The following is a 19,438-nucleotide window of genomic DNA, read 5'->3' on the forward strand; positions in this document are numbered from 1 at the left end:
GCACAGATTCTAACTGAGGTCTGGAGGAGGGGCATAGAGGGAGGAGCCAGTGCACACCAGATAGTACCTAATCTTTCTTTTAGAGTGCCCAGTCTCCTGGGGAGCCCGTCTATTCCCCATGGTCCTTACGGAGTACCCAGCATCCACTAGGACGTCAGAGAAATTAAATGCTGTCAACATTAAACAGTGGAACAATGTGACATCACATTGTGATAATTATTAAAGGGCATTAAGTCTGAAAATAAGCTTTGTCAAAATCTTCAAAAAGGAAAAAAAAATTCTCCCTGTGGCAGATACGTCTGATCTGACCTGTAGAAAATATCATTTTTTAATCTGATTATTACATAGTGCACACATATTACACAGCATTTATTATTTGTTCAAGGAGTATGGACAACATTAATCTTCTAAAGTTGTGGCTGTACATGTCAGTCAATATTGCTGCACCAGGATGTCAAATACACTGTAAGGAAGGCATTCCCAACCCCTAAGATCTCATACCCACTGCCATGAAAACACACACTTGTAGAATCACTTTTAAAAGAATGTAAATCGGTACAGGAATGGAAGTTTCTAGTGACAATTATCCCATATCCACTAGATTTTGCACTTGCAGTAGGAAGCAATTGTACTACACTTGTACAAAAAAGATTAGTACTAACCCAATGCGTATATATCTAAGCAGCCCGTATTCAGTAAATGAGGTATCACATTTGACCTCCAACCAATACTTCGCAAACAAAAAAACACACTTTTCTGGCGCTATATATAAATGTTCTCTAAATTCACCATACGAGTCTTCTAAGCAATTATGAGTTGATAATTCTGGTCCCAGTCATCCCTCAAACGTTGTTCTTGGGTATTATCCCGATATGGCATATAAAGAAAGATAAAAGCACTCCAATAGTGTAATACTGATTAATCCACCAACAAGATTCTAATTCTGGGAGATGTAAACTCTTACCAGAATAAATGGTCTACAAAGTTTGCAGACAATAATGCAGTCATAATAGTTGTAATGCATTGCAGTAAGGCATACCAGGAATAGGTTTGAGGGATGACTGGGACCAGCATTATAAACTCAATTGCTTTGAAGACTCGTATGGTGAATTTGGAGAACATTTATATATAGCGCCTGAAAACAGTGTTTTTGTTTGCAAAGTATTTGTACTACACTGCTTGCTCCATTTACTTATTAGCCTCCATTGACCTGACCCTACCTCATAACCCTAAGGGGGAGATTCAAATGTTTGAAAAGTCGGTTGGGTGTCTGTTTTTTTTCCTGTCTACTAGATAGGAAAAAACAGACACCCAACTGACTTTTCAAACAATTGAATATCCCCTTAAGTGTTGGTTAACCACTGCTTGTTGATGCTCTACGCCAGGGGTGGGGAATCTTTTTTTCGACCAAGGGCCATTTGGATATTTATAAAATCCTTCGAGGGCCATACAAAAATGATCAACTTAAAAATTAGCCTGCTATATTTGGTAAAAAATGGAATTCACCCTTAATGTGATGGTTGGAACTGCTTCTATAATTGCAATAGGCCCAGTCTGTGGGGTAAGGAACAGTGTGAGTGAGTGTGTTTGTACCTGAGTGCACTGTCTATCTAGGTCCACAATATCACACCACCACCTCTTTTTATCATTAGCATCCTCCGGTGATATGCTGAAAGCCTGGCACAGCAGGAGCTCAGACACGCGGGGGACACACTTATGGGCCCTACACATTTGGACAGGGGGGGGGGTGATGTGGGTAGTGAAGTTTCTTCACTCCCCCCGTCACTCGGCTCCACAGCTCTGCATGCTAAAATGGACAAGACTATCGCTATTAGCCTGCAGGTATGAACAAGCCGGCACCAACTATGAACGAGTACGGGGTCGCGCATTGTTCATCGTTGGTGCCTACACACTGAACAATATGAATGAGTTCTCGTTTATATTGTTCAGTAAAATCTTTAAGTGTGTAGGGCCAATAGGTCACCTTGTAACCCATGTCTCCTTGGCTGCCAGGCCATGCCCCCTTCTAGTCCCCCCCCCCCCCCCGATACCTTGATAACCCACGTTGGATGCCGTCCCCCTGCTAGTCCCGCCTGCCGTTGGCAGTTAACCCCCGTCACCCAAATCCTCCTCCATCCCGCCTGCCGTCGTCCCACTCATACCCCCGCCCACGGTTGCCAGGTAACCCACGTCCTCATCCGTCCCCCTCCTAGTCCTGCATGCTGCCGTCCTCTTAGGCCACATCCTCCTCCAACCTCCGTCAGATGCCGTCCCCCTCCTCTCCTGCGGTTTCCCTGGTACTCTGGCCAGGCGAATTGGCTATGTGGGCCTTATACAGCCCGCAGGACGGGCGCACCCCATCCCTGCTCTACGCCATGGGTGTAACAAAATTCCAGTGTGTAAAGGCTTTAAGGGGTCACTACAACAGGCAGAAACAGACTGATGCAGTCACAACCCCCACATTTCTAAAATGTTCTATTTATTACATTAGTGACAAGAAATTAAGAATTTATTATATAAAATATACTGTAAATATTCATTAAAAATAGATTGCTATGTTGGTCTAATGGCCTGCATGCACAAGCGACGGGGCACCAACGATGAATGAGCGCTGGGCCGTGTATCGTTCATCGTTGCTGCCTCCACACTGAACGATATGAATGGTATCTCGTTCATTAATGAAGGAGATTGTTCATATCTTTCAGTAATATCACCCAGTGTGTAGGGCCCATTAGATGTCCATGTTTACTAACAATTGTGTGAGCAAGAGGATCCATGGGCTGTATTTCATGCCATAGCTATGAGAGCTCCAGGTGGAATAAAGCATACCCAATGCTGCAGTGTGTAGGTAATACACAGTCGAGTCACATTATTATTATGACCACCAGCTAATAGCCAGCGTAACCGCCGTGTGCAGCACGGACAGCAGCTAGACGGGCTGAACTGTTGTTATAGACACAGATCTGGTAGTCCCAGGGTCACTTTGACTGTGAGCTGCTGCACTGTAGCATGTCGTCGGCACTCATGCACCCTCCTAGCAGACGTCCCAGTAGGGTTGTATAGATCAGTCATACCATACTGTTCAATGTCATCTGTTTAAATGTTGATAAAGCTAAATATTTATCTTATATAATACCCTTTATGAGGTCTAAGAACACTGTACGCTATCTACGTATGAAGTACCGTAAGGGTACGCACGTTGCGTAACAATCGCTTAGCCGTAGTCGAGACGCTCAAGCGTCACGTTCGCTCACGGCCAAGAGATCACTGGCAGGCACGCTATTGGCTGCTGACTAACGTAATGATTCGCTATAGCGTAGCGGACGCTCGGGACCACGAGGAGATCACCAGCGGCGCTGACGCTCACAATGTTAAACCTTTATATCTAAACCATAAACAATGAAATATGCTGTAAAACCTTAGTGTAGAGATAGGGTGTAGATGCAACCTAGTGTAACCTTATTAACTTAAAAGCTGTTTGAGCGTCACCGACGCTCTGAGAATACTAGACACTATAAGAAATACACAGATACCTGGGCTTAGGGTCCAACGCCTAATATGTATATATTTTGAATGATAAACTTGCAAAAGAATTAATACAAATACAAATCATACACTACAATATAACATAGACTACCTAACCAGCTAACTACACAGGAAATATAATACAATTACTATTTAAGGGAAAATAAGAGAAAAAGAGGAGGAGAGAGAGAGAGAGAGAAATTGGCCCACAATAACAAGAAGATCAATATAGCTGCGGAGAAACACTTACGCACAAGGGGAAACGATCGCATGCGCCTCGATATCCAGCTCCCGATTATCAGCAATGAGAACCGTTGAAGAGAGTGAACTGGATATGGTCGGCCTGCCTATTTATGCCCCACACACAATGCAATTCAATGGTCCCTACAATCTCATTGTTCATTGGACACAGGAATTCGGCTTCGCATTATAACAAAAGGTCATAGGTTGATTCATACAGGTGGGCTGTGACTGCTTCCAACTGTTCAGGTGGGTGGGATACTGGGTTTCCCGCCGCATGACTAAATAAGAACAAATAATAGTAAATGGACATAAACTTCTTATGTCCATAACTATTCGCACGAGCGATTAATCCGCTCCAAACCAACACCGGAATATTGCTATTTAAATACTCTTCCGATGGGTACCAAACACCACTGTATGACCCCTGTTAGACCCTTCGTACAATACAAAGAGGGATCTCTCTGTTCAGGAACATGCTATGTTAACTAAACTTTCAGAATCTATCAAAGGGACCATGATCTACAAAATACATTATATAGTGAAAATATGTAACGATTGAGTCGCACGCTACGATCACATAAACTCTACCGTAAATACGCATACCGTGCGCCTGCGGGTGCCCGCGACTGTGAGTATGCGCACGTACGGGAGAGCGCACGCATGCGCAGCACGGACCTGTGTGAGGTGCAAATATGGTAGTGTGCATAGAGATATTTTTCTGACTTTGACAGTCCACCCTTTGGCAGTCAATAATAACTGCCACCTTCTAAAACATTTCAAAAGAGAAAAATATATGTCAGGGGTTAATACATTTACATGGTTGGGTAGGGGAGGAGAGGAGAAGGTAGGAAAAGGGTATGACCTAGTGAGATAGCAGAAGCATGTGTGTATGAATCTGTGCTTGGGGGTCATGTATCATCGTGCCGTACGTGTTTTAAATCAAGCTTCGAGGAATTGCGAAGTATACATTTGAATTCCTTCTTATCCCGTGGTACGGGTCTGTGGATGGGCTGTCAAACTTTACCGAGCTCTTTTCGGCTTTGGTTGTAACAAAATGGGGGAGCACATTTTAGTTGATGATACATGAATGGGGGAGATATGTGATTGCTGATATCTGTGCCTGTATTCCCTATCGACTATGTGTGTCATTACCTGAGGGTTGTAGAAATGAAGAAAAGACATAATTACGGTAAATGCGGTGGTATTCTATGTCGGGTAAATGTACTTTCGTCGATTGAGGTCTTGTTTGGTGTCTGTTGAATGCAGTCTTCTTTGTGCTTTTGCCCATAAGGTGCGAGCAAAAGCTGTCAATGTCCATAGATTTACTAAAGTGTTGGGCTAGCGTAATTTTAAAATTTCTAGGGAAACTGGGGATCCATGGCATAGTTCATCAAAAATCTGTGTATCAGGTTGTCAAAACTTCTTCTTTAATCCCTCTGTTGTCTGTATATCGGCTCATCAAATTCCTCGTCCAAGTGGGTCTTTTTACCTTGGAGGAAACGGAAAAACAGGTGAAAGAAACGGACCGTAGAAATCGCATTTTCATCACATCATTGTTTCTACATTTGGGTCATAAATCAAGTCCATTGGAATTACAGTTTCCCTGCTCCTTAAACTCATTACCCTGGTACGATGTTTGCACTTCATTAAAGCCTGACCGCATCTAAATATCAAACCAATCGTTATGATAACACCTAAGATACATAGGAGAAACTTCCCAACATCCATTATGACTCCTTGAGCCCAGTCTCCTAAACCAGAGAACCAATTTCGCGGGTTCAACCATGACACCCAACCAGTCAGCTCATTACCTACAGCAGCAAGAGTGAGATTGTGTCTCTTGCGAAATTCCCACTTCAGTTGGAGAATATCGTCCATCTTTTGGTCTATGACCTCGACCGGGTCCTCGGTGCTATTCGTAATATATGTGCAACATTTCACGCCGTATTGTGTTGCCAGTGTGACACAATATCCGCCTGTCACTGCTGTGAGGTAATTAAGAACCATTCTATGCTGTACCAGTTCTGTTTTATAAGCCTGAAGTTCTCTTCCAGTATACCTAAACGTGTCATCATACATTTCAGTGATATTATCTAACAAATTGGCGAGCGCAGATATGTATTTATAATTCAACACTCCTCTAGCGGTGCGAGTGATGTCTAACGCGATTAGAAACTGAATCCCGGTGGATTCATGGATCATGTCAGAGGCCGGATGCTCTGTTCTTTCTATCAGGTGTCGTTTAACTACGTGCTCGTAATGGGTGTGAGTATAAGGAGTTTGGGCAACCCGGTGTATGTCTTTCATTTTGTCATGTGATACAGTCATTACTTCAGGCAGTACTTTTCCAATATAACACAATCCTTCAGAGTTTGGGGCAAGCCACTTATACGCCTTTCTCCCGCATATGAAATATGCATCATCGGGGAGAACATATGGGACGGAGTAGGACATAACCATATTACACACCTTCCATGTGAAATCTCCTGACCCTAATTCTTCCATCTGCTTAGTACACGTATCAGGTTGTACGATATGTGCACAGTATCCTGGTGATACCTCTCCAACTCTCGTAATCCTATTTCCTAAGGTATACCTATACCGGAAAGATTTTCCTCTACTGGCTATGTGGCGTATAAGCTCTGTATCTGTAGGCATTCTATCTGCTCTATGTGAAAAGGTCATGGTTTGATTACTCCATGACACTTCCCAATTTCCCGGCTTTCGGGGATTGGAGATGTTAAAACATAATAGGGACCTATCCACATGGTATTGGTGGAGCTTCAAACTAGGAGGGCTGGAGATATTAAACCTCCTGTCCACGGGTCTCCCACCACTTAACTCAAGTACCTCCCCTAACGTTAAAGGAAATGGTACTAGCCCTGATTTGCTATGACCTTGAGGTACTTGAGAGCATACCCAACAGTCTGTTTTATTTAACACACTACCCACTAAGGAGTGATAGTCACTCAATGGATGCCGGTCCATATGGATATTAAAACTGGATTGGCATTTCTTTATGCACCCATCCTCAATGACATTGTTACAGAGCCGACAGATACAGTTTTCTTCAGCTAGCAATCCTTCACAATTCCTTCTATGGTCAATGTTATCGGATCGTTTTCTGATACTCGCCTTTGCTTGTTGATTATGTTGTTCTTGGAAAACTACGCCTCCATCTCTGTCATCAGAACCCATTCCAGAACCTCTCTCGACCTCCATGGTACTCTCGCCGGAACAGACTGCTCTGGTCAACATCATGGTCAACAGGAAAATCCGGATCACAGTCTCTTGGGGCAAGTCCATCTTGTAGGAGGAAACGGAGAAGAATGAGAAGGGGGAAAAAAAATAATTTGAGGGAGAGGGGATGGGGAGTTGGAGAAAAACAATAAAAGGGAACAGGGGATCGACAACTGCTTTTGGTCTTGTGATTTTCAATGCTCAGGTGCCGCCTCAATCTTCCTGGAACAGACACTCCAGTGATACAACCTCTACCGTCTGTTCCTTATCACGGGACCTCTCTGGATCAGCAACCTTTTTACAGTGGGACGAATGAACCCAAGTCTCTCTCTCAGCAACCTTCAATGCTGTAGTGCTAGTCAATAAGACCTGGTATGGTCCTTCCCATCTGTCAATAAGGCAACCTGAGCGTAGAAAATTCCGTATCATTACATAATCCCCAGGTTCAATGTCATGACAATTACTATCTGGTAAATCAGGAATCACTAACTTCAGATTATCATTTTGATTCCTCAACTGTTTACTCATGTTAATCAAGTATTTTACAGTCACTTCATTGTTACACTTCAAATCATCCTGAGGGTTAATCATAACATGCGGTTGTCGACCAAACAAGATTTCAAAGGGAGACAGATTAAGAGGGGACCTGGGAGTGGTTCTGATGCTGTACAGTACAATGGGTAAAGCTTCTGGCCATGTCAATCCTGTCTCTGCCATCACTTTACTCAGTTTATTTTTAATAGTGCTGTTCACTCTTTCCACTTTCGCACTCGCCTGTGGACGGTATGGAGTGTGCAGCTTGCTATCAATTCCCATCAATTTACACATTCCCTGAAAGACATCACCTGTAAAATGGGTACCCCTATCACTTTCGATAATTCTAGGGATACCATATCTACATACAAATTCCTGCACAATTTTCTTAGCAGTAAACATAGCGGTATTTGTGGCCGCCGGAAATGCTTCGACCCAATTTGAAAAAACATCTATACAAACAAGTACATATTTCAAATTTCGACAAGGGGGTAATTGAATAAAGTCAATCTGTATTACCTGGAAAGGGCCGCCGGCAGGTGGGATATGAGATGGTTCTGTAGGTATTGCCTTTCCGATGTTCTTTCTCAGACAGGTAAGGCATGACATTGCCCTTTTACTCGCATGAGAAGAAAATCCTGGGGCACACCAATATGCTCTTACCAACTTGCACATCCCTTCCTTGCCCAGATGAGTCAGCCCGTGAGCTGCCTCAGCTAAGCATGGAAGGCATGCTTTGGGGGCCACTGGTTTACCGTGTCCATCCGTCCAGAGTCCTGAGGACTCCTGACCATATCCCTTTGCCTTCCAGACTGCCTTTTCCTGTGTGGAACACAAATTTTGCATCTCACACAACTTCTGTGTGTTGATGGTATTAAATACCATCAGTTGTGTGGTGTCTGTCTGTCTGGGGGTAGCAGCTGCTAATTTAGCAGCTTCGTCTGCTCGGCTGTTACCAAGTGATACTGGGTCTTGGCTATGTGTGTGTGCTTTACATTTGATAACAGCCACTCTATCGGGTTCCTGTATCGCTGTTAGAAGCCTTTTTATGTGAGCTGCATGCGCTACCGGTGTACCAGCTGCCGTCATGAAATTTCTGAGGCGCCATAGGGCTCCGAAATCATGGACTACCCCGAATGCGTATCTAGAGTCGGTGTAGATATTGGCTGATTTGCCCTTAGCCAATTCACATGCTCTGGTTAGGGCGACCAGTTCAGCAACCTGGGCTGAGTGAGGTGGGCCTAGCGGTTCCGCTTCTATGGTGCCTTGGTCATCTACGACTGCGTATCCAGTACACAAGTCTCCCGAGTCTGACTGTCTATGACAACTACCGTCCGTGTAGAACGTAAGTTCTACGTCTTCCAGTGGGTTGTCACTGATGTCAGGCCTTGCGGTAAAATTTTGGGTCAAATATTCCATACAATCATGAGTGTCTTCCTTTGTGTTAAATTCTCCTTCCCCACCACTCTCATCCTCCACCCTTTGTGCCTGTCCAGGCACACCTGGGAGATATGTTGCAGGATTTAATGCACTGCATCTCCTTATGGTGATGTTTACGGGGGCCATTAGTGCCAATTCCCATCTTGTAAACCGCGCTGATGAGACGTGTCTGGTTTGGGCAGAGTTCAACAAGGCTGACACTGCATGTGGTGTATGAATTGTGAGGTTGTGACCTAGCACGACGTCTTCGCTTTTCGTTACTAGCAATGCTATCGCAGCAACGCTTCGCAAGCATGTGGGGAGGGATCGCGCTACCGTATCTAGCTGAGCGCTGTAATATGCTACCGGCCTGCTGGCATCACCGTGCTTTTGGGTTAGTACGCCTGCCGCGCAACCAGCACTTTCTGTTCCGTATAGTTCAAAGGGTTTCCCATAGTCAGGCATACCTAATGCTGGTGCCTGCGTTAGGCACTGTTTAAGTCTCTCAAATGCTGTCTCAGACTCGTCTGTATGCGAAATCCGATCAGGTTTGTTTGAGGAGACCATCTCCTGCAAGGGTAACGCTAGGATGGAAAACCCTGGGATCCAGTTACGGCAATACCCACACATTCCTAAAAATGTTCTGATCTGTTGCTGGGTTTGTGGCAGAGTCATGTCTCTAATTGCTTGAATTCTATCAGCGGTCAGGTGTCTCAGTCCTTGTGTTAGACAGTGTCCCAAATATTTTACCTTAGTTTGGCATAATTGCAACTTGTCTTTGGAAACCTTGTGTTCTGTGTCTGAAAGATGAAACAGGAGCTGTTTCGTATCCTTCAGGGATGCTTCCAATGAATCAGAACACAGTAGTAGATCATCCACGTACTGTATTAATACTGATCCACTCACTGGTTGGAAAGACTGTAAACAATCATGCAAAGCCTGAGAAAATATACTTGGGCTATCTATGAATCCTTGTGGTAATCGAGTCCATGTGTATTGGACTCCTCTGTATGTAAATGCAAACAAATATTGACTGTCAGGGTGCAGAGGTACCGAAAAGAAAGCGGAGCAGAGGTCAATAACAGTGAAAAATTTCGCAGTGGGAGGGATTTGCATTAAGATGACAGCTGGATTTGGCACTACGGGGAACTGACTCTCAACTATTTTGTTAATCCCCCTTAGATCCTGCACTAGCCGGTAACCCCTCCCCCCACTCTTTTTAACAGGGAAGATGGGACTATTGGCAGTGCTGGACGTTCTTACCAGAATGCCCTGTTGTAGCAAGCGCTCTATTACGGGATACACTCCTAACTCCACCTCTGGCTTCAGAGGGTACTGTGGGATTTTTGGAGCTATCCTACCATCTTTTACTTGTACAACTACCGGAGCTACGTTTGCCATTAATCCAGTGTCCTGTCCATCTTTAGTCCAAAGTGACTCTGGTATCTGAGATGTCATTTCTTCTACTTGGGAGGGAGTCCTATTTGTCATAATGGTATGTGACATTAATTTTGACGGGGAGTCTAACATGTCTCGCACTTCCTGAGCGTGATTCTCAGGTATGTCCAAGAATACACCTTCAGGAGTACAATAAATGACGCACCCCATTTTACACAGTAAGTCTCTTCCCAGGAGATTAGTCGGTGCCGATGCAGCCAGCAAAAAGGAATGCTTGGTATGTAAAGGCCCTACTGTAATCTCGGCTGGTTTGCTAACAGGGTAGTGCTGGACTACTCCCGTTACCCCTATGGCTGGAATTGTCTTACCAGTGGTTCTCATGCCCACTGTTGAATTTATCACTGATTTGGCCGCCCCTGTGTCTACAAGAAAGTTTAATGATTTACCAGCTACATTGATTGCAATTTCTGGCTCACTTTCAAGACTTGCAACCAATTTTACTGGCTGCAGATTACAGGTATGGCCACACCCCTATTGGGTATGGTGACCTCCCTGAATCCCGCTGGCAGCAACTACTTGTGATGGAGTTAATTGGGAGCTACCAGAGGCTTGCCAGTCTCTGTTCGGGGGGTATCTTTTTGTTTCCCCTGTATGTGGCTCATAACTCCGTTTCTGCGGACCTTGCTCCCAATGTCGTGTGTCGTGTCGTTGTCTAGGGGGTTGGTATGAGTTTCGTGAATTCTTCATTCTACAATCTCGTGCCATGTGTCCCTGTTTATGACAAGAATAACAAGTAACCACATTTGACTTACCCACAGGGTTTGGTGATATAAACAAAGGCTGTCTTGTGGTCAGGGCCTGTATACTTACTGCCATTAACTTATCACCTTGTTGTTCCCTGTGTCTGGTGATGTTCCTATCGTGATCAATAGCAGCCTCTCTCAAAGTAGCCACAGACAGACCTCGCCAACATGGTTGTGTGGTCTGTACCCTAGTCTTCAATGACTCTTTTAAACCATCCATCAGTACCGATACTGCTACTTCTCGATGGTTTATGTTTGTTTTAATGTCCTCTATGCCTGTGTATTTTGCCATTTCTGATAATGCTCTGTGAAAATACTCTGCAGCTGTTTCTGACTCCTTCTGTTTAATGGAGAATATTTTGTTCCATTTAACTACGGCTGGGAAATACTCTTTTAACTGTAAGCTTATTCTTTTTACATTGTCTTTGTTGTACACATCTGTAAGAGGTACATCCTGATCTAATCCACAGTCAGCTAAAAATTGAGCTGCGTCGACATTGGAGGGTAAACATGCTCTCAGCAATATCTGCCAGTCTTTATTGTTGGGCTCTAACGTGTTACCTAGGTCTCTGATGTATTTTTGGCTGGCAACTAAGTCTTTTCTAGGGTCAGGGAATTCCGACACTATGGTCCTTAATTCCATTCGGGAAAATGGGCTGTACATGGCAATGTTCCTAACAGGAGTGACTCCTGAAGTGTCTGTTTTCCCATTTGGAACTACTATTACCTTAACAGGATTAACTCTAACAACCTCATCCTGTGTAGATTCTACAGGCTGTGGTGAAATAGTTTCAGCATAGTGTATGGTGCCGTACTTACCCGTTGATACGACCTCACCTATCCCTCCGCTAGGGGCTTTCGTTACTAATCTCGGGGGTTGAGCTGTGCCTACAGTGGTCTCTGCTATGGTGGCTGCTAGAGAGAGCGCTGAAATTGTTGCCGATTCGTCCTCTTGATCACACTCCTGAGGAAAGTTCAAAACAGGGTACAACTTGCACGGGTTAATACTTGCATTGGTTAATTGGTTAACATTATCTTTAACATTTACACAGTTGCTAAGTGTTTGTGTGTTACACCTTAGTGCGTCATTCTCCGCAACCAATTTTTCTCCCGATATATATGGTGGCGGTGGGGCCGTGGCTATCAGTTTTCTGATCGAGCCAGATCCCGCCGCCTGAGCCAATCCTCTCTGTATGTCACCCTCCTGTTGCCACAACTGTAAATAATCATAATGTTTGATTCGTCTCTTGGCTGATTTAATGAGACATATCCTTCTCCTTAAATTCGTTAACACTTCTGTGCTGAAGCTACCTACTCTTGGGAATTTCTCCCCGTCATGTACCGTCATTCTCTCCCATTCATCACATAAAGCTTCTGTGTGACTTCCGTATTTCTCACACATTACGTATCTTGCCGACCCGACTGGTCGGTTCACTGAATCAACCCGAACCGAGGTTGATCGCCCCCTACCTGAACAAGTGGCCCCCATAGTTCGAAGGTGCTGCTGTATTCAACCAACCCTTACGCAAACCAAAATGTTCAAAATAGGCTGACGGTGGCGGTTTACCGAGTACCCCACTCACTCGCCCACGCCGACCAATACGACCTGATCACACCCATATGGTGCTGGCGTACTCGACCTAGGGCCCCTGCGACCTGAACCTCTATTTACTGGAACCTGTGAGGGTGATCCGAAGAACACTTACTCTTTCCAGTAACTATTGGTTGTTGGATAGTTCCTGAGTGAGCAGCGAACCTCCCTTAAAATAAAAAAAAATTACACAAATCACGTTAGAATGTACAAATAGCGTTTATGACCTTCGTACACAAATAGTACCGGTCAGGTTTACTAATGCACACAATTACGTGCGGTACAATCGTTCAGCACATAAGCAACTAATCTTATGTACGGAGCGACCAGTGGAATCGAAAATTGCGGCTGCGAATTCCTTCAGCCAGAGCTTGTATGGCCTATATGGGTGTTGCACCAACCCTTTCTTGGTGTTGTGCCTGTGGACTGTATAGCGGACTTCCTTGTCTGCTGTACCTGAACCTGCTGGTCTGCTATGACCTCCTGGTCTGTTACAGTATGACCTCCTGGTCTGCTACACTCTAATGCTCAAATTGTATGTTTTAACCAGGGATGCCTCCCTAGCCACCATGTACGTCACTTACACGCATGTACCTCACGAGAACTCGACTTTTCTTGTGGTTCAACCTCAAAAATTGTAAGAACAAACACTCACTCACCACATATACACTTTTGTTTCTATTTCTATTTCTGCGCAGAAATTTTCTTCAGACCAGATGTGTTACAAATTAGGAGAAGGATCTATTAATTTAAATTTCGAATTTTAAAATAGATTTGCGCGATTTATCGCCTTGCGTTATTTACCGCGTTGCGCTATTTATCGCGTTGAAAAAAATTAACGCTTGTGATTTGAGTTACGTGGGCGTACCCGTACGCTCCGTTGCGTAATATACGCTGCGTGCGTCGGCCCTTGGATTGCGTACACAAATCTCAGTCCTTTGTTAGAGACACGTGTACGCAAAGCAAAGATCCACCGTAACACAATTTATACGTTTATCAATGTAGATGATCCTTTATCATCTACCACGCACCACACTGACTTCGCCTTGTCTCTCAGGCACAGCTGTGTGTTTGTCTATACTTTAACTATATTACCTTTACTCTTAAACTATGAAATAGCGGCAAATCTCTCTTAGCACGTTTATCAATTATAAAAAGGCAAACAGAAGAGTGATATACGAAAATACACAAATGAAAAAGAAATGCAGATATATATGTGCGTGCGTGTGTACGCAAGACAGAAAAATAAACAGTTTTAAATGAGACTATCGTTTTGTTCTTACCTCCGGGTTCCCGGATTCCTTCAGCACCCTTTACTAAGAGAAGCAGACGCTTATCCAAACAGCACTACGAGGAATATGATCTCCCGCCCTTTGCTGCTGGATAATGTCTGCTGAAATTACCTAGTGCAGATATGTGAAGGACAGGACGAGCCCGCAATTGATAAAGCTAAATATTTATCTTATATAATACCCTTTATGAGGTCTAAGAACACTGTACGCTATCTACGTATGAAGTACCGTAAGGGTACGCACGTTGCGTAACAATCGCTTAGCCGTAGTCGAGACGCTCAAGCGTCACGTTCGCTCACGGCCAAGAGATCACTGGCAGGCACGCTATTGGCTGCTGACTAACGTAATGATTCGCTATAGCGTAGCGGACGCTCGGGACCACGAGGAGATCACCAGCGGCGCTGACGCTCACAATGTTAAACCTTTATATCTAAACCATAAACAATGAAATATGCTGTAAAACCTTAGTGTAGAGATAGGGTGTAGATGCAACCTAGTGTAACCTTATTAACTTAAAAGCTGTTTGAGCGTCACCGACGCTCTGAGAATACTAGACACTATAAGAAATACACAGATACCTGGGCTTAGGGTCCAACGCCTAATATGTATATATTTTGAATGATAAACTTGCAAAAGAATTAATACAAATACAAATCATACACTACAATATAACATAGACTACCTAACCAGCTAACTACACAGGAAATATAATACAATTACTATTTAAGGGAAAATAAGAGAAAAAGAGGAGGAGAGAGAGAGAGAGAGAAATTGGCCCACAATAACAAGAAGATCAATATAGCTGCGGAGAAACACTTACGCACAAGGGGAAACGATCGCATGCGCCTCGATATCCAGCTCCCGATTATCAGCAATGAGAACCGTTGAAGAGAGTGAACTGGATATGGTCGGCCTGCCTATTTATGCCCCACACACAATGCAATTCAATGGTCCCTACAATCTCATTGTTCATTGGACACAGGAATTCGGCTTCGCATTATAACAAAAGGTCATAGGTTGATTCATACAGGTGGGCTGTGACTGCTTCCAACTGTTCAGGTGGGTGGGATACTGGGTTTCCCGCCGCATGACTAAATAAGAACAAATAATAGTAAATGGACATAAACTTCTTATGTCCATAACTATTCGCACGAGCGATTAATCCGCTCCAAACCAACACCGGAATATTGCTATTTAAATACTCTTCCGATGGGTACCAAACACCACTGTATGACCCCTGTTAGACCCTTCGTACAATACAAAGAGGGATCTCTCTGTTCAGGAACATGCTATGTTAACTAAACTTTCAGAATCTATCAAAGGGACCATGATCTACAAAATACATTATATAGTGAAAATATGTAACGATTGAGTCGCACGCTACGATCACATAAACTCTACCGTAAATACGCATACCGTGCGCCTGCGGGTGCCCGCGACTGTGAGTATGCGCACGTACGGGAGAGCGCACGCATGCGCAGCACGGACCTGTGTGAGGTGCAAATATGGTAGTGTGCATAGAGATATTTTTCTGACTTTGACAATGTCATATTTTATAACAAAAAAAACAAAACTGCTTGTTTTATTTTGTAGACTTGGAATGGAAAATAATTTATGTGGGATCTGCTGAAAGTGAAGAATATGACCAGGTACTGGACTCTGTGTTGGTAGGACCTGTACCTGCAGGACGACACATGTTTGTATTTCAGGTGAGCTTCTATGCACCAACACAGGACTGGATTTTTTTTTCTTTAAATGAAACCATCAGCAGAAGAAGGGTGCAGGAGGCATTCACTCATTGTTGCTTCTGCACTTGATGTTTACGCCAGGCTGGCAGCTGGGAAACACTTGAATACAAACTGACTGCATTAGGGCTCATACCAGTAGACTTTTATTACATGCATTTTAGATTTGGTTTTCAATACTAGTAGAATATATGTAAACGGTTATGATATTAGGAACTAAGGTTTCTAGTGTTACCATACCCAACAATACTAATACCCCTTTTTCAGACTTCAAGAACCCAGGTTTTTGCGCACTGGAAAAGTGTCCCAAAAAACAAAACAAAAACACAACAACCCAGGTCCAGTGACCCAGGAATCCAACCCGCGTAGCTTGCAGGGGTGGACCCAGGACGGATCCGGGTAAAGTTGCATTGTAAATGGGTATCAACTTAGAACCTGTTTACAACATGGGGAGAACCCATACCTCCTAACTGCAGTATCCCACAGGAGAGAGGACATGGTGCACACTGTCTGTGCTCTGCTGTTTGCCCTGCTACGCAGACAGCGGCGGTGCCAGTTGAAGGTGAATGGATGGCGCACGTCCATTTAGTGAATAAAGACGGAAGTTAAGGGCAGCCCAGCAGCTGCCAGAGTGTTGTGCTCATCCACGGCGTGACGTTAGGCAACATTAATGAGGGGGCATGGCCTAAAAGGGTCCCGGCCAGATGACTACACCTATGTGCAGTGTGAACGGTGTCGACTTGGGAAATTCGCCGCAGTGGGAACGAGGTAAGTCCTGGGTCTGACCCAGCTGGGAACAATGTTCCAAATACGCGGTGGAAAAGAGGTAACATTACAGATTTTAGAATGCACAATGACCTATGTGTTGTGTTCACGCAGGTAAAACCATTGGGGCAGCATACAGTGAAAATGCTTGTAAAAACACACATTTCAAACACTATCAATATTCAGTTTTACTAGAATTAAAAAACAACATTACCATCAGGGGGAATGTGACCTCAAATCAGCTTCACTGACACATTTATAGTGTGGGCAATGGGCATCACCATGGGCTTTGTTGAAAGCAGCACAAGTGAGAGCAAGCAAAATACTACGGTTACTTAGCTGCAGATTCAATTAGCCACAGGAAAATCTTTGCTTGCCGCTGCCTGAATTAACGTGTAGTAATTTGACTTATCGGCTCGTTGCGCGCTCCCACTTAACGTGTAATTCAATTGGAGAAGACTTATCCAAGCACTCGCGCGGCCATTTTCTATTACGTTAGCCATATTAAGTGTGGGGAAATATGTGGAAATGAGCTTATACCCCAAAAATGTGAAAACATTAATTAACAGTGTAGCTGTATATTAGTGGCCAAAAGCAAAGTATTTAGGGCTGGTAAAAGTTATCAGATGGATGATTTTTTTTATTTTTTTTTAAGAATATAAAAAAATAAAATAATAGAAAGCAGATGTTTTTCAGCTGTTAATGCACTAGATACAAGTCACATTTTTTGTGTAATTTTTGCCATTTTTAAAAATTTGTTAAAAAGCACCTGTAATGCCCACCTCCAAACCTAACTACACCTGTCCTATATAATTTACCCATTATTCTGCACTTTGCAGAATATCACTCCAAAAATAATTAGCTTAATTTGGCCAATAATGACAAGTTAAGTGTGTAATCAATCATTAGGGGTTGGGGTGTCACAACATTTTTACCTTAAGTTTGTCAAAATCCCAATTTTTTCACCTGCTCAGGGGCTGGAAAGAAAAATATGCATTAACTCTTATGAAGGGTTAACACAACATAATTTGCACAGCTAACCGAATAGCAAAAAAATTGCACCGGCCACTTTAAATTGCATTTAACCGCATTAACCCCTAAAACGGTTTATTGCAGCTAATTGAATTCCCCCTTAGAGTAGCTCATATTTATCATATGTGCCCTTGTAGTTTTTTGTTGTATAAAAAGACTGCAGTAGATACTGTTCTGTTTTTTGTTTTGTTTTTTTTTCCATGAAAACTTTTCAATTGCATTACACAAATCCCCATGTTGATATTAAATGATGCAATAATCTACTTCTGCATCTTCTCTCTTCTTTAGGCAGATGCCCCGAATCCTGGACTCATTCCAGATGCAGATGCTGTTGGGGTCACGGTGGTGCTAATTACATGTACATACAGAGGACAAGAGTTTATCAGAGTGGGATATTATGTTAATAATGAATATACTGAAACAGAGCTACGTGAAAACCCACCAGTGAAACCAGACTTCTCCAAGGTAGGTGCATCAGGTACATGTAGCCACTACAATATGGTCTGAGAGCTCAAGCATACATTAAGCTGATCATCCATCTGATTGGCTAATTAACTTTAGTTTATTAGGCATCAGAAACTACACGCAGAACCGTTTATGGGGCAAACCTAAAAACCAATAGCACAATACACAACAGCTAACCACCACATGACTACATAGAATAAAAAGACATTACAGTAAAACTACAGACTAGGGCAGTGATGGCTACCCTTGACACGCCAGCTGTTGTTGAACTACACATCCCAGCATGCCCTGCATCAGTTTTAGCATGGCCAAATAACAAAACTGTAGCAGGGCATGCTGGGATATGTAGTTCAACAACAGCTGGAGTGTCAAGGTTAGCCATCACTGGACTAGGGCAAGGGTACGGCTACTCGTGGTACCTTGCAGGAGCAGGCAGTGGCTGAGCTTTTCTGTGCCTCACTAACTTACTTGTTTTTGAATTATGGCTGTAATGCATAATCTACACAGGGGTAGTTCCGCAACAGGTTGTTTGTACAGATATTGACCAACGTCAGGTCTTTATCTGTGACCGACTTAGGAATAATTGTATGCACTGTAAGTGCTGATCACTCGTCGGTGGTGCTCCCAGAGTCAATAAGTTGAGGCAGTAGGACAAAAGAAGAGAGAGACTCTTTGTTGGGGCACTCTTAGTCAGAAAATGTTAGACACTAAAACATAACTTTTAATAGATGTAATAAAAATCTAGTGACTCAAGAGTAAAAAATAAGAATTGTGAAAAAATATATTCATACATATTATTCATGCATATCGCTCAATGCTTCTATTTTAGGAATAAGTATGAGAAATGCCTGGGTGAAGATTATTTGTAGTTGATATTTTAGTTGGGACAGATCTGTCTATAATTTGAGACGGGATATAGTTATGGTCCCCCAGGAATATTACCTATGTTCAGTTTCTAAATATTGTACAATTTCTTAAATGAGAAAGATTAAAGACAATGTGATCTTTAAATGTTGCCTTAGGAGGTCCTTAAACACCTACTGCTCTAGAATGCAATGTAATGCAGTAACCAGATCCACAATGACAGACTTCATAGAGAAAACCCAACAGATTTAACAGCACACTAGGTTTGTTGCCGACAGAAAGTAGAAGTACTATAGGCGGCAGCAGGAAAGTAGAGACAAGTAAATTACTTGAACAAGGGGGAAGATAGGATTATCAATACACCCAATTCAATGCTTCTGAAGACAAACTAGAGCTGTTCATTAAAGAACTGCAGTAATAGGACCTACTTGTAATTGCACAAAAATGTAAAGCAAGGCCAACCCATACAAGCTGCAGGTCCAAGTGTATGGTGCGAAAGTAGTGTATGAAGTAGTATTACTT

The 19,438-nt window shown here is 43.3% G+C and overlaps 2 protein-coding genes across 2 annotated transcripts in view; one reads left to right on the forward strand and one right to left on the reverse strand.

Moving 5' to 3' along the window:
* Positions 1 to 19,438, reverse strand: part of MCM9 (minichromosome maintenance 9 homologous recombination repair factor) — a 266,670-nt gene that overhangs the window by 75,786 nt on the left and 171,446 nt on the right. The window lies entirely within an intron of this gene.
* The window catches only part of ASF1A (anti-silencing function 1A histone chaperone), a 52,444-nt gene that overhangs the window by 14,560 nt on the left and 18,446 nt on the right, over positions 1 to 19,438 (forward strand). The window contains exons 2-3 of the mRNA XM_063917225.1: positions 15,639 to 15,754; positions 17,876 to 18,052. Of these exons, the coding sequence (XP_063773295.1) occupies positions 15,639 to 15,754; positions 17,876 to 18,052 (293 nt within the window). The remainder of the gene's footprint in view (positions 1 to 15,638; positions 15,755 to 17,875; positions 18,053 to 19,438) is intronic.

The sequence above is a fragment of the Pseudophryne corroboree genome, chromosome 4 (assembly GCF_028390025.1).
Source record: "Pseudophryne corroboree isolate aPseCor3 chromosome 4, aPseCor3.hap2, whole genome shotgun sequence".
Classification (NCBI taxonomy): Eukaryota; Metazoa; Chordata; class Amphibia; order Anura; family Myobatrachidae; genus Pseudophryne; species Pseudophryne corroboree.